Source organism: Asparagus officinalis, chromosome 5 (genome assembly GCF_001876935.1).
Source record: "Asparagus officinalis chromosome 5, Aspof.V1, whole genome shotgun sequence".
Taxonomy (NCBI): domain Eukaryota; kingdom Viridiplantae; phylum Streptophyta; class Magnoliopsida; order Asparagales; family Asparagaceae; genus Asparagus; species Asparagus officinalis.
Genome location: NC_033798.1, coordinates 32,035,474 through 32,052,144, shown reverse-complemented (window position 1 = coordinate 32,052,144; position 16,671 = coordinate 32,035,474). Strand labels below are relative to the sequence as shown.

The following is a 16,671-nucleotide window of genomic DNA, read 5'->3' as shown; positions in this document are numbered from 1 at the left end:
CCAGCAGAACCAGCGGCAATCGCAGCCGTCCGATAACGATCAGACGATTGGAGAGCTTCGTGGAGCGGTGGACTCTAACCTAGCTTCATTGTGCGATCACATTCAGATCGAGGGATTCAATAATGGGGCTTTCTCTGATGTTGTGGTCGAGGCCATGGGGTCCACTTACCATCTTCATCGCCTAATTCTCTCTCGTAGTTCCTACTTTAGGTGCGATTGGAGTTCTTTGATTTCTTGAATTTTGGTGGCAAATTTGGATGCTTTTCAGGGATTTATTGCTAATTAATGTGGATTATAGGGTTGAACTTCGTAATTGCGGAATTGGTTTCATTAGGGACTCGAATCTTTGGAAAATTATGACATTCCTTGTTTTTAGAACTTCGAGCGAAGGATGTTGATTTCTATCCACGTGGTTTATTGAATCCCATTTCTATAACTTTAGCATCACTTTAGATGCACCTAGTTTTATTGTATCCCATTTCTAGATTATTATTCTAATTGTATTTTTGTAGAAATTTGATTCTTAGATTTGTGCTGTCGATGATAGATTGTGGCTGTTGCTCTTCTAATATAAGAGCAGCTTGACATATGCAGCACTAAGTTGGATTTGCTTCATTCCTTCATCTTGTTAGCATATGTGCGGCTGTGCTAACAACTTTTAGTTCTTATAAGCTTGTATCCAGTCAATCTAGATTTTTAACACAGATGCTTTACTGTTACAAAGAGGCGTAGTACTCCTGACTCATGCCGGTAACTAATAGGAGACCTTCTCAACTTCTGTAATTGACTGCACAGTCATCAATGTAGGTTTATACGAAGGAGTAATTTCTTCCCAAATTGCAGGACATTCAAGAATCCTTAATCTTTGGGGTATGTGCTTCATTTAGCCATTTGGCTTTTTGATGTCTCAAATATGATTGCAATTACTATAGGGATTCAATCTTTCATTTTTGGTAAAACATCGATCTTTATTTATTAATATGACAATAAAAAGCTTGTCATATCATTTCTCATATTTTCTAGAAAGTCCTTTAATTGTACCAATCTCTGAAGTGTTTACCTTATCCCCATTAGTCCCTCTACTTCATTCTCAGATAATATTCTATCTTTTCATTTGGCATTAGATAAATAGGAGAATTGGAAAATTTTGATTGTTAAGAGGTTTTGACAGAAATTCCTGCATGAGTTTGCTTGCATGAGTGTGCACAAACACATGTGCTCTCCTTCCTTTCTCAATCCGTTTGTCCCTAGACCTTGCATTTTTGGAGTAACGTAGGTTGTAAAGCAATTCGAATGTGCTAGCATATGAGCACGTAGCCCATTCATTCATAAGCAAGCTCCATGCTATAACCTTTCAATTATTAGGTTCATAGAGATCTGTCCAGAATTTTGATGAATACTATTAAATTTGAAGTTCAGTCCAAGTTAGCCCATGATAAATACTATTAAATTTGAAGTTCAGTCCAAGTTAGCCCATGATACTAACCCTGTTAGAAAAGCCTTTGAAGTAGTTGCTTCTATAAATGAACAGTAAAACAGAGTTGTCAAATTGAAGCAGACACAAGATAGCAACCTCTACAACCCTTTCACGTATCTTTTCATTAATGTTTAAGCAAGGTTAGGCAAATTATATTATGTCACCATTTGTAGACTCAGTGTTTCTTCTCTTGCTGGTGGTCAAAAGTGGTACTCCCACTTTAAGATAATTGATATAAAAGGATCAATATGCAATGCATTTGTTTTGTTTGAAAATTATAACCATGAATTGAACTGCCTCTTGACCGAATCTGTAACCTTCATTAGCAATTATCCATACTATCTCGAGTTGTTTCTTATGAAGTATAACATAGTGAGTTTTTACATGAAAAACACCTTTATTTTACCAAAATTAATGGAAACTATCTGATAAATTTTTTGATAGAAACCATCTGTGAATGGATGTATTGTTGCAATGTCACATATACTGATGATTTCTGCTTAGATTTTACCCACTTTTTGAATAATACCCTCACAAACCTCACGTGCTAATCACGTTTACCCCTCTTAACCCCATCATTAACTAGGGCACCTAATTGATGCATGTGATTTTCATGTGCTTCCCTCTTCCCTCTTTTTTCTTTCACTCAATTATAATGGCGCCTTAGATCTAGAGAGTGAAGAAGAAACTGAGATGAGAAAACTTGCTGCAAAATGAAAGTAACCCTTTTGTATTTGTTAAATCTCTTTTAAATAGCTGAGAAATGTTTGGGTTCTTAATGACATGTGAATTTTCTGCTGCTGCTTCTTCTTCTCATTGCATGGAAATGGAGATGAAGTGTAACTGCAATTTGAGGGCTTCAATCCTAACGCCAGGTAGAAGCTAATCTAGGTAGAAGAATCTTTAGTTGCCACTTCTCAAATACTCCAATTGGAATAAAAAAGATGTGATTTTTTCAAATGGTACAATAGAAATAGCTGGGAGGTCAAAGAAAATGTTGAACAAGCTTATGACTGAGAAGAAGAAACTGAAGCATGAGCTTGAAGAAATAAGTAAGCAAATTGAGGACATCTACAAACATCTCAAGCAACATCAACTGAACTAGTGAGGAGTGTGTTCAACTTACTAAGGGAGTTTGATAGGGATAATGTTTTCATTTCTTGTGTAGAATTTTGGACACTTTTGTGAACTTAATTTTCTTGCTCATTTCTTCAAGCTTAGATTTCGTTTTCCTCTTCTCAAACATAACCTTGTTCAAACTTTTCTTTAGCCTTCGAGCTATCTCTACCATACTATTTGAGAAACAAAATCGAATCTTTTGGCCCGATTGAGTATTTGAGAAGTGGTAGCTAAAGAACATTTTACCTGGAGCTTCTGTTTTTTATATTAGGATTGAAGCCCACATATTACAGTTGCACTTCGCCTCTATTTTCCAGCAATGAGAAGAACCAGCAGCAGCAGAAAATTCACATGCCATTGAGAACCCAAACATCTCTTGGCTAATTGAAAGAGATTTAACAAATACAAAATGACTAATTTGATTTTGCAGCAAATTTCTTCCATCAATTGCTTCTTTATTGTCTAGATAGGGCACCACTGTAATATAGCGAAAGAAAAAGAGATAAGAGGGAAGCACATGAAAATCATGTGAATTAGTTAGGTATCCTAGTTAATATTGGGATTAAGAGGGGTACATGTGATTAGCACATTAGGTTTGTAATGGTATTATTGGAAGAGTGAGTAAAATATAAGCAGAAATCACCAATATGTGTGACATTACTATAATACACCCGTTTAAAGGTGGCTTCTATTGAGAAAAAAAGTTATAAGGTGGTTTTCATCAATTTTGATGAAATTAAAGGTGGTTTCCAGGTAAAAACCTGACTTATTTGCATTAGTTTAACAAAAAATATATAACAGGAACATGCTTCATGGTCCTTGGAAGGAGGCTGGAGCGCCAACTGTGGTCTTGCATATAGATGATACCAATGTCAACTCGGAGTCAATTGCAGCAGCTTTAGCGTACCTTTATGGTCACCATCCTAAACTTAATGACGATAATGCCTTTCGTGTCCTTGCTGCAGCATCCTTTCTTGACCTTCAGGTTTATTTTCTCCCGAATAAGAAGTACTTTGAATCGTTTTCGCTATTCTTATTGCTTTGTTTGTTAATCTCAATTGTTGTGGATTAACTGCAGGATCTATGTGCAATCTGCACAGATTTCATTATTTCTGAACTGTGGACCTCAAACTTCTTAGCCTATCAGGTACAGTGAAGTTGCTTGGTATCATACAGTAGCTTTGTTAGCATATGAAAGACCATTATGTTTTAACATATTAATCTTCTCTTGTTTCTGACTAGGTATTTGCAGAGGGCCAAGACTATGGAATACATGGAGAACGGGTCAGAAATGCTTGCTGGGGCTACCTTTGTCAAAGTGGCACAACTGAATTAAGGGAGGTAACAAGCTTTATCATGTAACTTTTATTTTGAGTCCACTGTTCTATTTTCATTCTACTTGGCATTCTGGCAATGATTTGTTTTTATGCTCTTTTTCACCTATATGTCATTGCTTTCTTTAATCTGAAACACTTTCTGGTTTTGTTTTATTCTATTTGGGTTCTTTCTCTTAACGTGAAGCAGAATGATGCAGGCTAGGTTTTGTTTTATTCTCTTCGGGTTCTTTATCTTAACATTTGTTTTTTTTTTTTTTCACTTTCAGGTTTTGTTTTATTCTATTGGGGTTCTTTTTCTTAATGTTCGTGTTCTCTTGATGTGAATTTTTTTTAATGGTTGATCAGAAAACGCAAATTCAGATCTAGAGATGACAAAGTCTGCAGTCTTCACATTTGAGCAACATAGTGTTTAGATTATGCGTATTTGATAGATTTTTTGGGCCAAACAGAGAGAAATTAGGTTATGCATTTTTCCTGGTTTGTATCCTTGATCTCTGGTCAAAGAGTAGATGAGCTTTGATGCTAAGGTTCTGTCATGACTGCAAATTCCAGTAACAAGGATCAAAATATGGGGGAGTTTTCCTTATTCACTTGGGAATCTAAGGAAGACTTTCGCAAGATTATTAAGGGGTGTTTATTGGTTCAAGATTGTTGGATTGGGCTAGGACACTTGTCCAACAATCCTACTTTTTGGAACTTGGACAATTGTTCTAGAACCATTGTCTGGACTTTATGATCCTAGTCCAAGCCTCTGTCCTAGATGACCTATAACATTCAAAGTTTAAATAAGAATCCTAATCCCAAATCAATAGCAGCCCAATTTAAATCAGAATTCAGCCCAAAGCAAATGACACTCCAGACTGAAATTGTAGAATAAGTCCTAATCCTACCTCACGATCCTGAATGAATACCACATAAGTTATGGTGGTTACTTCATATAAGAGGACCCGGACTTTGAAATTTTGAATGGTTAGTCTTTCTGGAGAGAGGGGTGTAGTTCCGGATCTTTCTTTTTATTTATTACAGAGAATATCCGAGGCACGCCCCACTCATGGATGTAGGCAATTTGTCCAACACATGTGAATTGTGTTTGGTATTCTTCTTTCTTTTGTTTCTTTTCGCTGTTTTCTTGGTGTTCTTTGTTTTTAATATAGTGGTTAGTTCATATAAGAGGACCTGGACTTTTGGAATTTCGAATGGTTAGTCTTTCTGGAGAGAGGGGCGTCAATGCGGATCTTTCTTTTTATTTATACAGCGCATCTCCGAGGCGTGCCCTACTCATGGATGTAGGCAATTGTTTAACAAATGGGAATTGTGTTTGGTATTCTTCCTTCCTTTTGCTTCTTTTCGCTGTTTTCTTGGTGTTCTTTGATCTTAATATGCCATAAGAGATCTATATTGTGGATGCCTGCCAAGTCTTCACAGCTGAGAGCCTTATCACATGCATGGTTTTACCTTGTTTTACAAGGTAACTGGTGGAAGCAGTTGTCATTACTGTTGCAATAATTGGGAACTATTATGTAAAATTTGTTCATTACACCATGATGGTTTGTTCTTTAATTGAGGTCGCTAGATTTAGAGCCATGCTACATATGTTGCCTATTTTATTGGAAATAATTAGTACATATGCTTTGATGATGGTTATAACAGCAAGATGCAACTTTTTTTATGAAAACTCCCATCCTCAATACTTTCCTAGTTATATTTAAATGATGTGTGCTTAACTATAATTGTTCATTAGGTGCTGCCGAAACTTTCATCTCAAACTTTGCATGCTCTGCTCACTTCTGATGAACTCTGGGTACTTAACGAGGAGAAACGGTATGCAACATACAATTGATATGCAATTCATTGCTCAAGATTAACTGGTGTAATTCTTTGAAGTTGCTAAACAATGGCCTTGCTGATTCTTTGAAGGTTTGAACTGGCTTTGTACACACTACTTGCAAAATGTTCAACTTCTGAGTCAAATCATGCTGAACGTGAAAGCTCTAGTTCTAAAATGGGAATGACCACTGCAGAGTCATGTATACCAAAAGAGAAGAACTTGACTGATGACCGGGGTAAGCATCTGATGGAGTCAGAACTACAACGATTGGGCATACAATACAATGTGGAAGGACATAAAACAGCTCATAATATTCTAATTGAGCTTGCAGATTGTGTGGTAGACTTCCATGCTGATGAGCCTTATTCTAAGTCGGTATCCTCTCGACAGCCAACTTACTCTCAGCCGGTGCTGGATTCAAGATATTCCTCCAAGACAGAGCAACCTGCAATAGATTCATATGCATCTAGATCATCTTGCTCTTTCATTGATATGCGTAACAGTATTGACAGAATGGGGGGAAATGAAGGTGCTATGGAAGGACCGTCGGGAGAGAGCAACTGTTACCAACTTAATAATAATAGCTGGTTTCCCAGGGATCAGTCAAGTGACTGCTCCTCCTCTAGTGGGGCAATTTCTACTGATTGGGGAAGATGCAGTGTGCCTCCTCTTTGGGGAGGTAGAATCGTAGGCAAGAGACAGGTCAAAAGTGCCAAGGGATATTGGGGCATACAAGGTGAAGAATACGACTCATTTATCAATGTCTTTGAAGGTGGTTCCCTTCTTTACTGTAACATGTCTTTCGAAGCACTGTTGAATGTTCGAAAGCAACTGGAAGAATTGGGCTTTCCATGCAAAGCTGTGAATGATGGCCTCTGGCTACAGGTCAGGAATCATCTTTCGTATAATGGCTTTGTACAGTATAAATTGATCCTTCTGCTTTATAAACACATTTATAATAATGGTTATGCCTTAGAATATATATCAGCTAACTGAATTTTGATGCAGATGCTTCTGTGTCAAAGAGTGCAAGCAGTGGCAGCTGAGACCTGCAAAAGTTGCTGCCTCACAACATGTGCCTGTAGACAGTCTTATGGGTATTCTGCTCAAGGGGGTGGGCCCATAGGTTGTTACAGGCAAGAGCATGACAGGAACATCACTGGCAATATGGGGAATGTCTACTTAGCTGATCCTCAGGGCGAAGGAAATGGTTTATTTGGACCTGTACGGGTTCATGTAAGGGGGCCTATCGATGGGCTTGCTGGTATTGGCCGAGGAAACACACATGTGTCTGGTGCTGCTTGGCCTCCAACACGGTATGTTTTCTCTCGTGTACCTCTTGGACTTGGCAACCGAAATTGCCAGCAATCACTTGCTAATGATGAACCAGAAGCCAGAGTTGATCTTAATGGTGACCTATCAGGAGATGGATTGACAGCTTTAGTTAATCTTAGCCAAGGGAACAGTGTTCAAGTTAACACAGAGCAAACTGACAGAGTATATGAACAAGATACACACGGTCGGTTTGCTGGGGTTGCATCCATTTCAAATGCTAGTGGGATCCCTGTGCAAATGTTAGAAACACAGGACCACGCCCTTGGATTAGAGTGGGAAGGTTCCGACAGTTCGTCTATATCACTGGATTTGAAAACTCCACTTCGGCATTTTCCTCCGTTTCGTTTTGGGTATGATAGCCATGACTTTCTTTTTCTCTTGCTGATGTTGTACAACGTATGTTGCATTTGGCGGTGATTGATTTACCTCAGGTTTTCCATGATTTCTGATTGCATGACAAAAAATGTAAGAATCCTGCATATGTCACATTGATATTTAGCAATGGTTTTATGCTACTTAGTATTGGCTGAATGGCTATTTACACATAATAATACCCATTTCTTGTGCATTTTAAGCGTCCCAATTATCATCATTTACGTTAGTTTAAATTTTTACTGTTACTAGCCATTTCTTGTACATTCAGTTTCCATGTTTTTCGATCTTGTAGGCTCAAATTTAGGCTTGTTTGGCAACTCATCCACTAACTTGGATAAGAAAACAGACTTGGATAGCGGCTTAAAATGTGTTTGGCAAAAACCTGTACAAGATTGGACTAGTTTCTGTTAAGTTCAAAAAAGAAGCCCTTATCTAGGTTATTTTTGGACCACCTCCATTTTGGTTCAATCCTAATCCAATTTAAGCGTGAAGTTGCCAAACACACCCTTATTATTTGTTTGAATACATGAACTATATGCTGCCAGCTTAAACTGCATACATATCAGGTTTTTCTTTACAAATTCTCATTGGTAAAATGATATCATATAACACTTTTAGAAACTGTAATGATTTTAACTTTTATTTCTGTTCTATTGCATCCATGGAACTACTTGACAAAATTTTCCATAGTCTTCAAAGCTTAATCTATAAGTTACTGTATCCATATTTGGCTGTTCCTCATGCTGCTCAAACAGTGTTGACTATATAGTTCACTAAAGTGCTGCTTCCATATACTCCTATTGCCTAGTGCTGTTCAAAAATATGTCATGAAGTTGATGATTGGGAGCAAACTATTGTTAGAGTTGGTGCTGAATCTGTTCTCAGTTGCTGGTTTAATTGCAGCGTATAGTAAAAAAAACAAGGTTAATGATGTTTATTTTCTTTGCTTACGGTGATAAATAACAAGGTTAATGATGGCAAGTTGTACATTGTCGATAAAAATACACCATTGATCATGTTGATGATGACAAGCTGTACATTGTCGACACTTGTTTGTTTATCTTATGGTCATGCTGGAGCTTTATCAACCGTCCATGATGATGGTAACCTTTATTGGTGTGCTAATTACTGATTTCATCCTAAATTTTTCAACTAATTATATTTGTTACTATGTGCTAGCACATTGAGCTTGAGTATTCCGCTCAAAATTTTCAGTTTTCCTTTTTGTTAATGGAAAATCCATTACTTGAAATCTCAGGGTAGAATTCGAAGATGTGCACCGGCTTAATGACGGCCAAGTGAAGCATTCCCCTGAAGTATTTTATGCCGGATCTTTGTGGAAGGTAAATATCAGTGTTCTTCATTAGATTTATTCTTTAGCGGATAACAATTGTAAAGTTTTTGTTCTCTCACAGGTAAGCGTTCAAGCTTTTAATGATGAGGACCCTCAAGGACGTCGTACGCTTGGTAAATTATTGTTCGTTAAACTCATTGAAAACTGAAACATACTTGATCTTTATATCAGAAGCGAAAGTCAATGAAAACTAACCATTTTTATTTATTTTGTTCAGGTTTATTTCTCCATAGGCGCAAAGCAGAGATGACAGATTCATCGAGAAAGGTTAGTACTGCTGTGTTAAAAATAAAAGTCATGTATATGATAATTTTACGCTCAGACATTTTTTCTCTCCCTCAGATTCACATGTATGTCGATACTCGGGAGAAAGTGACAGCTCGCTATCAGGTAAAATGCAGTTTAAGCTTAAAAAAAAAAAGGATTTCGCTTTTTTGAATATTCGATAATATTTTGAGATTAGTCCTAGAATCATTGAAATTGCTATTAGGTTCCCCAATTCTTATTGGCTATCTTTAACTTGGCCCTCAAATCATTGAAATTGCTATTAGGCACCCAATTTTTTAAAAGTGTTTTCCAATTAATCCCTTCAATCAAGAACATCAATAGCAACATATAAGAATTGGGGGTTATTTCAATTATTTGAGAGACTAACTTCAGAATAAAGGACTAACATAGAAAAAGCCCAAAAAAATTTGTTTTCGTTCTCTGTTAAGATATTTAGAAGAAAAACTAATCAAAACATGTTTTCTCTTTTCCTTTATACAGTTGATTTGCCCATCAAAGAGGGAAGTTATGGTGTTTGGGAGTTTTAAGCAGGCGGGGACACAGTTGCCTAAAGCTCCAAAAGGATGGGGTTGGCGCACTGCATTGTTGTTTGATGAGCTTGGAGATCTCCTCCAAGGTGGAACTCTGAGGATCGCAGCTGTTGTCCAGCTTGTTTAAAGCTAATTATAAATTTTACTTTATGTGCATAATTACGAGGATACACCGGTGAAAATATAAAAATAAGGGTGGTTGTTTTGTTTGTACCGGGCATAAATACCAAAATTTGAAGGTAATGACTGCTAAGTTGCTTGGCCTGCTAAGATGCGTCTGTTTAATTGGTTTTTTGGGGTTAATTGCAAATAGGGCCCTGTAGAATTTTTGTTTTAGATTAATTCCTCTAATTCTATTTGTGTAGATAGAGCTCTTAGAAGGCTTAACTGCCGGAAAAGAAATTTCTCTTCCTCCACTGAAACTGAAAGGGTCTTTCTGCAGAAATAAAATTAGAGGGGCGATAAACTTCCCAGCGGCGGTATTTGTGGGGGGTCGGTCCACAATTAGCCTTCGTATTTCTGGAGTTGCATATTAAACACTTGGTGGCTTTGATACCATACAGGGTTGGATTTTACAAGGATCCCCGCATATCATAAGGTTTACGAGATGCTAATCAGATAGTAGCCGTATCGGAATTGAATAGTGTAGCATATTTGTCTCGGTTCAACTGAGAATGCTAGGTGACCTCGAACAGGGCAAGAAATTAAACCACGCAACAGAATGCAAAATGATAATGACAGCGAAAGCTGGAAACCACGCAGCTCAACCACAAATTCACGTACCATTCCCTCCGCATAGCTAACAGAATTTAAGTGCGACTTTCAATATAAAATGCTGCCAAAAGCAAGTAGAGGGTCTATGAGTGCGTAGTAGGAGAACCTATAGGGTATTTAAGTGCGACTTTTAAAAACTTCAGGATATATAAAAGGATTTGGATCCTCTCCACTACAAAAAAAGTAGTGGAGAGACCACTACTTTTAATCTCAAACGTTAATTATTTAGTAGGCGATTATGATACAATCTAAATCTAACACTTATTCCTAATTTGCACTAAAAGAAAAAATCATAACCATCAACTAGATAATCAATGGTTGTGATTATATAGTGGTCCCTCCACTATTTTTTTTGTAGTGGAGAGGATCCGAATCCTATATAAAATGCTGCCAAAAGCAAGTAGAGGGTCTAGATTGCGAAGTAGGAGCAAGTACTACTAACATTTTCATCACTTAATAAATCAAGGCTCAGCACAAAAGAAAATTTCAGAACAATCTAACACTGCAAGTTTCATCTTTGCACTCTTCATGTAGCTACATAAGAAAGGAAAATTGAGAAAGGGAATTTGGGAGAGAGCCAGTTCACGTCGAAAGAAACCAACAAATATAAATCGTAAAAATACAGATAAATAGTCAGAAACATTCTAAGCAATCAAAAGTAACCAACAATCAGTTCATGTCAGTTCATGTCAAGGCCACAGTCCATTTCTGCAATTAATACACCGAGTCATATATCGATCTATTAACAAGCGATAACAAATATGCGATCGACTGGGACAATATAACCACAAATAATTCTCCTGTGGCAATGATAATGATGTTGGCATGTACATACAGGGAGTGCCAGTTTACAGATGATAAAAGTACAAAACAAACTAGAATAAATTAAAGTAACTTAATGCAACCGGTCTGAATATTCCCACATAAGTTAAATTTGATATAAAGATTGACCAAATGACTCAACATGAATATGATTTCATATATACCGAGCAACTTCAAAAGGCACCATCATCATCTACATCCGCCACCAATCCTCCCAAGCTTTGCTGGGTTGAAATAAAGAAAGAGAGAGCTGTACACTCATAAAAATGTTTATGCTTACATGAAATAGCTGAGTGCTTTCTTCTTCCTTGATCCACCTTCACCATAGAGATCATTCCACTGCAGGAGCTCATTCATATTTGTCGATTCTGATGATACACTTGCGCAAACCTATAAAAAGCCCATACGAAACAACATACATATATCAGTAGGTTCTTTCTAAACACACTTGTACATTAAACTAGTTTGAATCTGATAGCTGTCTTTGAACTTAAAAGGTCATTGTTTGAGTCGTACATCTACCATTATTTCCCCTAAGTTTGTGAAATAAGGTTCCCCATGCTAATTAATTTGAATTTCATGCTTCATCACTTTTATAAGCATTCTACTATTAAAGCCAAATATAAGACAAGCAAATCAGTCAAAAATTTCTGTAAAGATAGTTAGCCAACCCGATGCAAACATAAACATTTCATTTTACCAGTTTAAAGGACACCTATATAGTCCCACAATTTGCAAGGAGTAAGTAGGCCTTTAAGTTGGACTAGAACCCATACAAACACACAAAAGATAATAAAGTAAAAAAGTGAAGAAGAAGAAACCAAGAATGAAGAGCAACACATAGCTCACAGGAAAGTAAATAAGCAAATAAGTGAAAGGAGGAAAAGTACAATTTACATATCTATTTTTTTACTCCTGAAGATGAATACATGATAAGATATTTCATTGCAATAAAATTGCCTTCTCAGAATGACATTATGCGAGTTACCATGCTCTTGCATAATATCCTCAAACAAAGAATTAATTGTTATCCAGGCAGATAAAAGCACAGAAAATAAGCAATTGCATTATGTACCAACAGAAACAGCAATGATAAAAATATATTAAACAGCGTAGAAAACATGCACAGCTTGAACAGAGCATAATATCCTCAAACAAAGAATTAATTGTTATCCAGGCAGATAAAGGCACAGAAAATAAGCAATTGCATTATGTACCAACAGAAACAGCAATGATGAAAATTATGTACCAACAGAAACAGCAATGATGAAAATATATCAAACAGCGTAGAAAACATGCACAGCTTGAACAGAGCAAAATTAAGGAACTAAATAATATCATGTGTGTACTACTTCATGAACTGGTTTTCTAACATCCAGAGCTAAATATTGTTAAATCTAAGTTTTCATCTACAGGATAAAGTTCACTTGGATATAAGTCCATTTCATGGCATCTCTAACAGGATATACAATAATTGATTTTCTCCACTGAGGACAGACGAATACCATTTCTACCGTCCCTTATAGAAAATATGAACTATTTTTACATAAACCGGTAAATATGAACTATTTTTACATAAACCGGTACCTGTTCGTGAGCATATTTGAAGTCGTCGATGTTAAGAGGACGGATGTCATCACTACAACGCAATGGAGGTAGCGGTCTATCTTCTGCTAGTGCCAAGCTCCTCTCCTATTGATGACCTACGTGATATAGAATGTTGGACAGAAACTTCAAAGTCAGGAAGCTGAACTATTGGTACTGATCTCAGTAGCCCAAAAGATTCTGATGCCAACTGCGTTTGGATTTGGGAATATGTTTAGACCATCAATTGAATCAACTTGCCATTAGAGACCATATATTTTGATCTCATTTGATGCATGTGAAATTCATTTAAAAAAGACTACCATTTAGATGTGTGCTTTATAGTATCTAAAAGCAAAATTCTTATGATTTGATTTTTTTTTAAACCAATTGATGACCTACGTGATATAGAATGTTGGACAGAAACTTCAAAGTCAAGAAGCTGAACTATTGGTACTGATCTCAGTAGCCCAAAAGATTCTGATGCCAACTGCGTTTGGATTTGGGAATATGTTTAGACCATCAATTGAATCAACTTGCCATTAGAGACCATATATTTTGATCTCATTTGATGCATGTGAAATTCATTTAAAAAAGACTACCATTTAGATGTGTGCTTTATAGTATCTAAAAGCAAAATTCTTATGATTTGATTTTTTTTTTAAACCAATTGATGACCTACGTGATATAGAATGTGTGATCTCATTTGATGCGTGTGAAATAAATAAATGAATAAGCATATGATTTTTTTGATCGTGGACATTTAAATGATAACCATGTTTCACGCTTCTATTAGAGTTACAAATTACATGCTTTCTGGATGACAGGATTGAAACTTAAATTATGTTGATAGGATACATTCAAACTCTCCTCTAGCTATATAATCACTGCGGATAGATTTATTTTTTCCCCCACTTTTTGTAAATCAGAACTAGCAAATGAGAAAGAAAATTTCAGTAATTTAAACAAAAAAAAAATCCAAGTACTAAATTGTACCTTCTTTTCCTTTTCCAAAATCTCTCTAATGGGACAGTGTGCCGCAGTAACACATAGATTCTAAAGCAAAAGGTTAGAAAAATATGTAAGCTGTCTTAAGTAACACACTAAACAATTACACTCTAACTGCGAGAGAATAAGACTAGACTAACCTTTAAGTCACTTCCTGAGTATCCATCCGTCATATTTGCAATTGCTTCCAGACTGACATCAGGAGGCAAGTCTTCTTTAGCAAGAATCACCTTAAGAATCTTTTCTCTATTCGATGAATCTGGCAAGTTAACCATTAACCTAAAAAGAACATGCACATCAGAATCATGAAAAATACATTTACTGATCAAAGCAACATGTTATGCGTGTTTTAAAAGGGTAATTTCACAAAACCCGCTTATGTTTGGCCAGATAAACCCCATGTGTCAGAACCCCAATCACCAAACTAACACCAATAGATCTAACTGTACATGTTACGTGCATGCAAATGACCAAAATACTCCTGACAAAAAAACCCTTTCATGTCCTTTTTAATAATTTTAAAGGTAATTTTCGCAAAACCCTCTGTAAGTTTGATCATTTATTAATGATAATTTAATTAGTGACCAACGATTAGTTTTACTTTAATAATTAAAGTGTTATTTGGAAAGGGTACTTTGATTTTTATACCAGTTAATTTAACACCATTAGAGGGGTTAGTTGGAACAATTGAAAATGTTTGGGACTTTTCTGAAGCACCCCAATCTTATTATAGGGGGGTTAAGTGACATTTTTACTTTAGGGTGGGTTTATCTCAAAATCGGCCGAAGTCAAAGGGGGTTTTGTGAATATTAGCCTTTTCAAGGCTAATTCTCACCTTCGGGGAAGCCTCCTAATGACAGCTTCATCAAGATCAAAAGGCCTATTTGTTGCAGCAAGGACCAACACACGCTCTTTATCTTTTGTACGGAGGCCATCCCAGTTCACCATAAATTCATTTTTCATCTTGCGCATGGCTTCATGTTCTCCGGGATTTTCTCTTCTACCCAACATACTGTCAACCTGTAAAATGAAAAGCGCTGAATCAGCAGGGGTAACTAGGACATTATAAATAGCAGGAATTCCTTATAACTCCTAAAACTTTGATATTTCAGGTATAAAGATAAAGAGAGAAGTTGGGTTTTTCTTTTCTCTAAATGTAGCATGATATCTTTGACCAATTTACTCAAACTATAGTTTAAAAACTTCATTGGATTTTTTTTCAAACTCGTAGCTGCTCCTTAACTATCAGTCACATCTGGCCACCTATGATTCCAACATAAATCTCATACCTCCAAGGAAGGCAGTTATCCCAAATTTATTTAATTCATTCATTTTTTTAGGTTACAAGCACAAACGGTGTTTCTGCAAATCACTTTCCATTTCCTATATTTTTACAATTTGTCGTGTCCTGTATATTTGCCGAAGCTCCATAGGAAAGAAACACAGTTGTACAAATCAGACATGCTACTCTGACAAAAGTGAGACACAACATACAACATGAAAATGCTAGGTAAATATATCCAAAGAGTGTTGACTAAGTTGATTGACATGATGAAACCAAGAGATTGCACTAACCTCGTCTACAAAAATGACACTGGGGGCAATTTTACTCGCCAATGAGAAAACAGCTTTGACATATTTTTCCCCTTCACCAAACCACTGTAAAAACGAACACCTTGCATTATCAAATCTGATGAGACATAAGAAATGCTAAAATCAATTATTGATAAGAAGTAGCACCTTTGAAGTGATGCTCGACATTGATATATTGATGAAGTTTGCACCCGCCTCTGTTGCGACTGCTTTAGCAAGCATTGTTTTTCCCGTACCGGGAGGACCAAAAAGTAATATCCCTTTGCAAGGCTGTAGAGTAATATAAATAAAAGATAAGTTTCCGAAGAGAGAAAATATCACTGCAAAGTATCCTTTCCACACAGCATTACACTAAATGAGTTAATTATAAATATTACAGGAAGACAGTGATGATTTGACTTCATCCTTGAATTTATTTATGATCAAGAGCTACAGTGGGAGATCTGTAAACCTACCAGTTCCTTGGTTATTTTTCTCGTCAGGGCACCACTATCAGATATTTTATCCAATAAAGATATCCTCCAGCCTATTTTAAATTGATATCAGTGTGATGACCAATGATCAAAAAATCTATGGGAGGCTCATAACTTCTCCATGTTATAAGATATCCTTTGCGTGTGTGGTTCTCTCTTCGTGTCTGATTATGAATTGGCATTATTATGGTAAATTTGCAATAAAAGGGTAAACCTTCTTCCACATTTCAAATGTACTACATATATCATATAGTTTGTAAAATTTGTACTAATATGTACCAAATGCAGTAATAGTTAAGTCTTTACCTAGAGATGAAAAAATGTTTACACCAGCATGAACTGTCTGCAAAGTATCCTTTCCACACAGCATGGCACTAAATGAGTTAATTATAAATATTACGGGAAGACAGTGATGATTTGACTTCATCTTTGAATTTATTTATGATCAAGAGCTACAGTGGGAGATATGTTAACCTACCAATTCCTTGGTTGTTTTTCTCGTCAGGGCACCACTATCAGATATTTTATCCAATAAAGATATCTTCCAGCCTATTTTAAATTGATATCAGTGTGATGACCAATGATCAAAAAATCTATGGGAGGGTCATAACTTCTCCATGTTATAAGATATCCTTCACGTGTGTGGTTCTCTCTTGGTGTCTAATTATGAATTGGCATTATAATGGTAAATTTGCAATAAAAGGGTAAACCTTCTGCCACATTTCAAATGTACTACATATATCCAGTGTTTTAAATATCGGCCGCCATGTCCGG

At 36.3% G+C, this 16,671-nt stretch overlaps 2 protein-coding genes across 4 annotated transcripts in view; one reads left to right on the top strand and one right to left on the bottom strand.

The window, feature by feature from the left end:
• Window positions 7-9,928, top strand: LOC109842676. 2 transcript variants are annotated; one of them, XM_020411523.1, is made up of 13 exons: window positions 14-210; window positions 3,398-3,581; window positions 3,675-3,743; window positions 3,839-3,937; window positions 5,675-5,754; window positions 5,851-5,996; window positions 6,093-6,646; window positions 6,770-7,446; window positions 8,730-8,814; window positions 8,887-8,938; window positions 9,043-9,092; window positions 9,168-9,215; window positions 9,594-9,928. In XM_020411523.1, the coding sequence occupies exons 1-13, from the start codon at window positions 155-157 to the stop codon at window positions 9,768-9,770; spliced, it is 2,277 nt and encodes a 758-aa protein (XP_020267112.1). In that variant the 5' UTR covers window positions 14-154; the 3' UTR covers window positions 9,771-9,928. The 2 variants fall into 2 exon arrangements, with proteins under 2 accessions (XP_020267113.1, XP_020267112.1); XM_020411524.1 differs by having other exon boundaries at window positions 7-210; window positions 5,851-6,646.
• LOC109842675 overlaps window positions 11,101-16,671 on the bottom strand; it is a 37,739-nt gene continuing 32,168 nt past the window's right edge. For both annotated transcript variants that reach the window (XM_020411521.1, XM_020411522.1), the window contains 7 exons: window positions 15,572-15,694; window positions 15,407-15,490; window positions 14,667-14,851; window positions 13,972-14,110; window positions 13,820-13,879; window positions 12,827-12,931; window positions 11,101-11,629 (listed from right to left, as the gene is read on the bottom strand). In XM_020411521.1, the coding sequence (XP_020267110.1) occupies window positions 11,516-11,629; window positions 12,827-12,931; window positions 13,820-13,879; window positions 13,972-14,110; window positions 14,667-14,851; window positions 15,407-15,490; window positions 15,572-15,694 (810 nt within the window). In that variant the 3' untranslated portion in view covers window positions 11,101-11,515. The remainder of the gene's footprint in view (window positions 11,630-12,826; window positions 12,932-13,819; window positions 13,880-13,971; window positions 14,111-14,666; window positions 14,852-15,406; window positions 15,491-15,571; window positions 15,695-16,671) is intronic.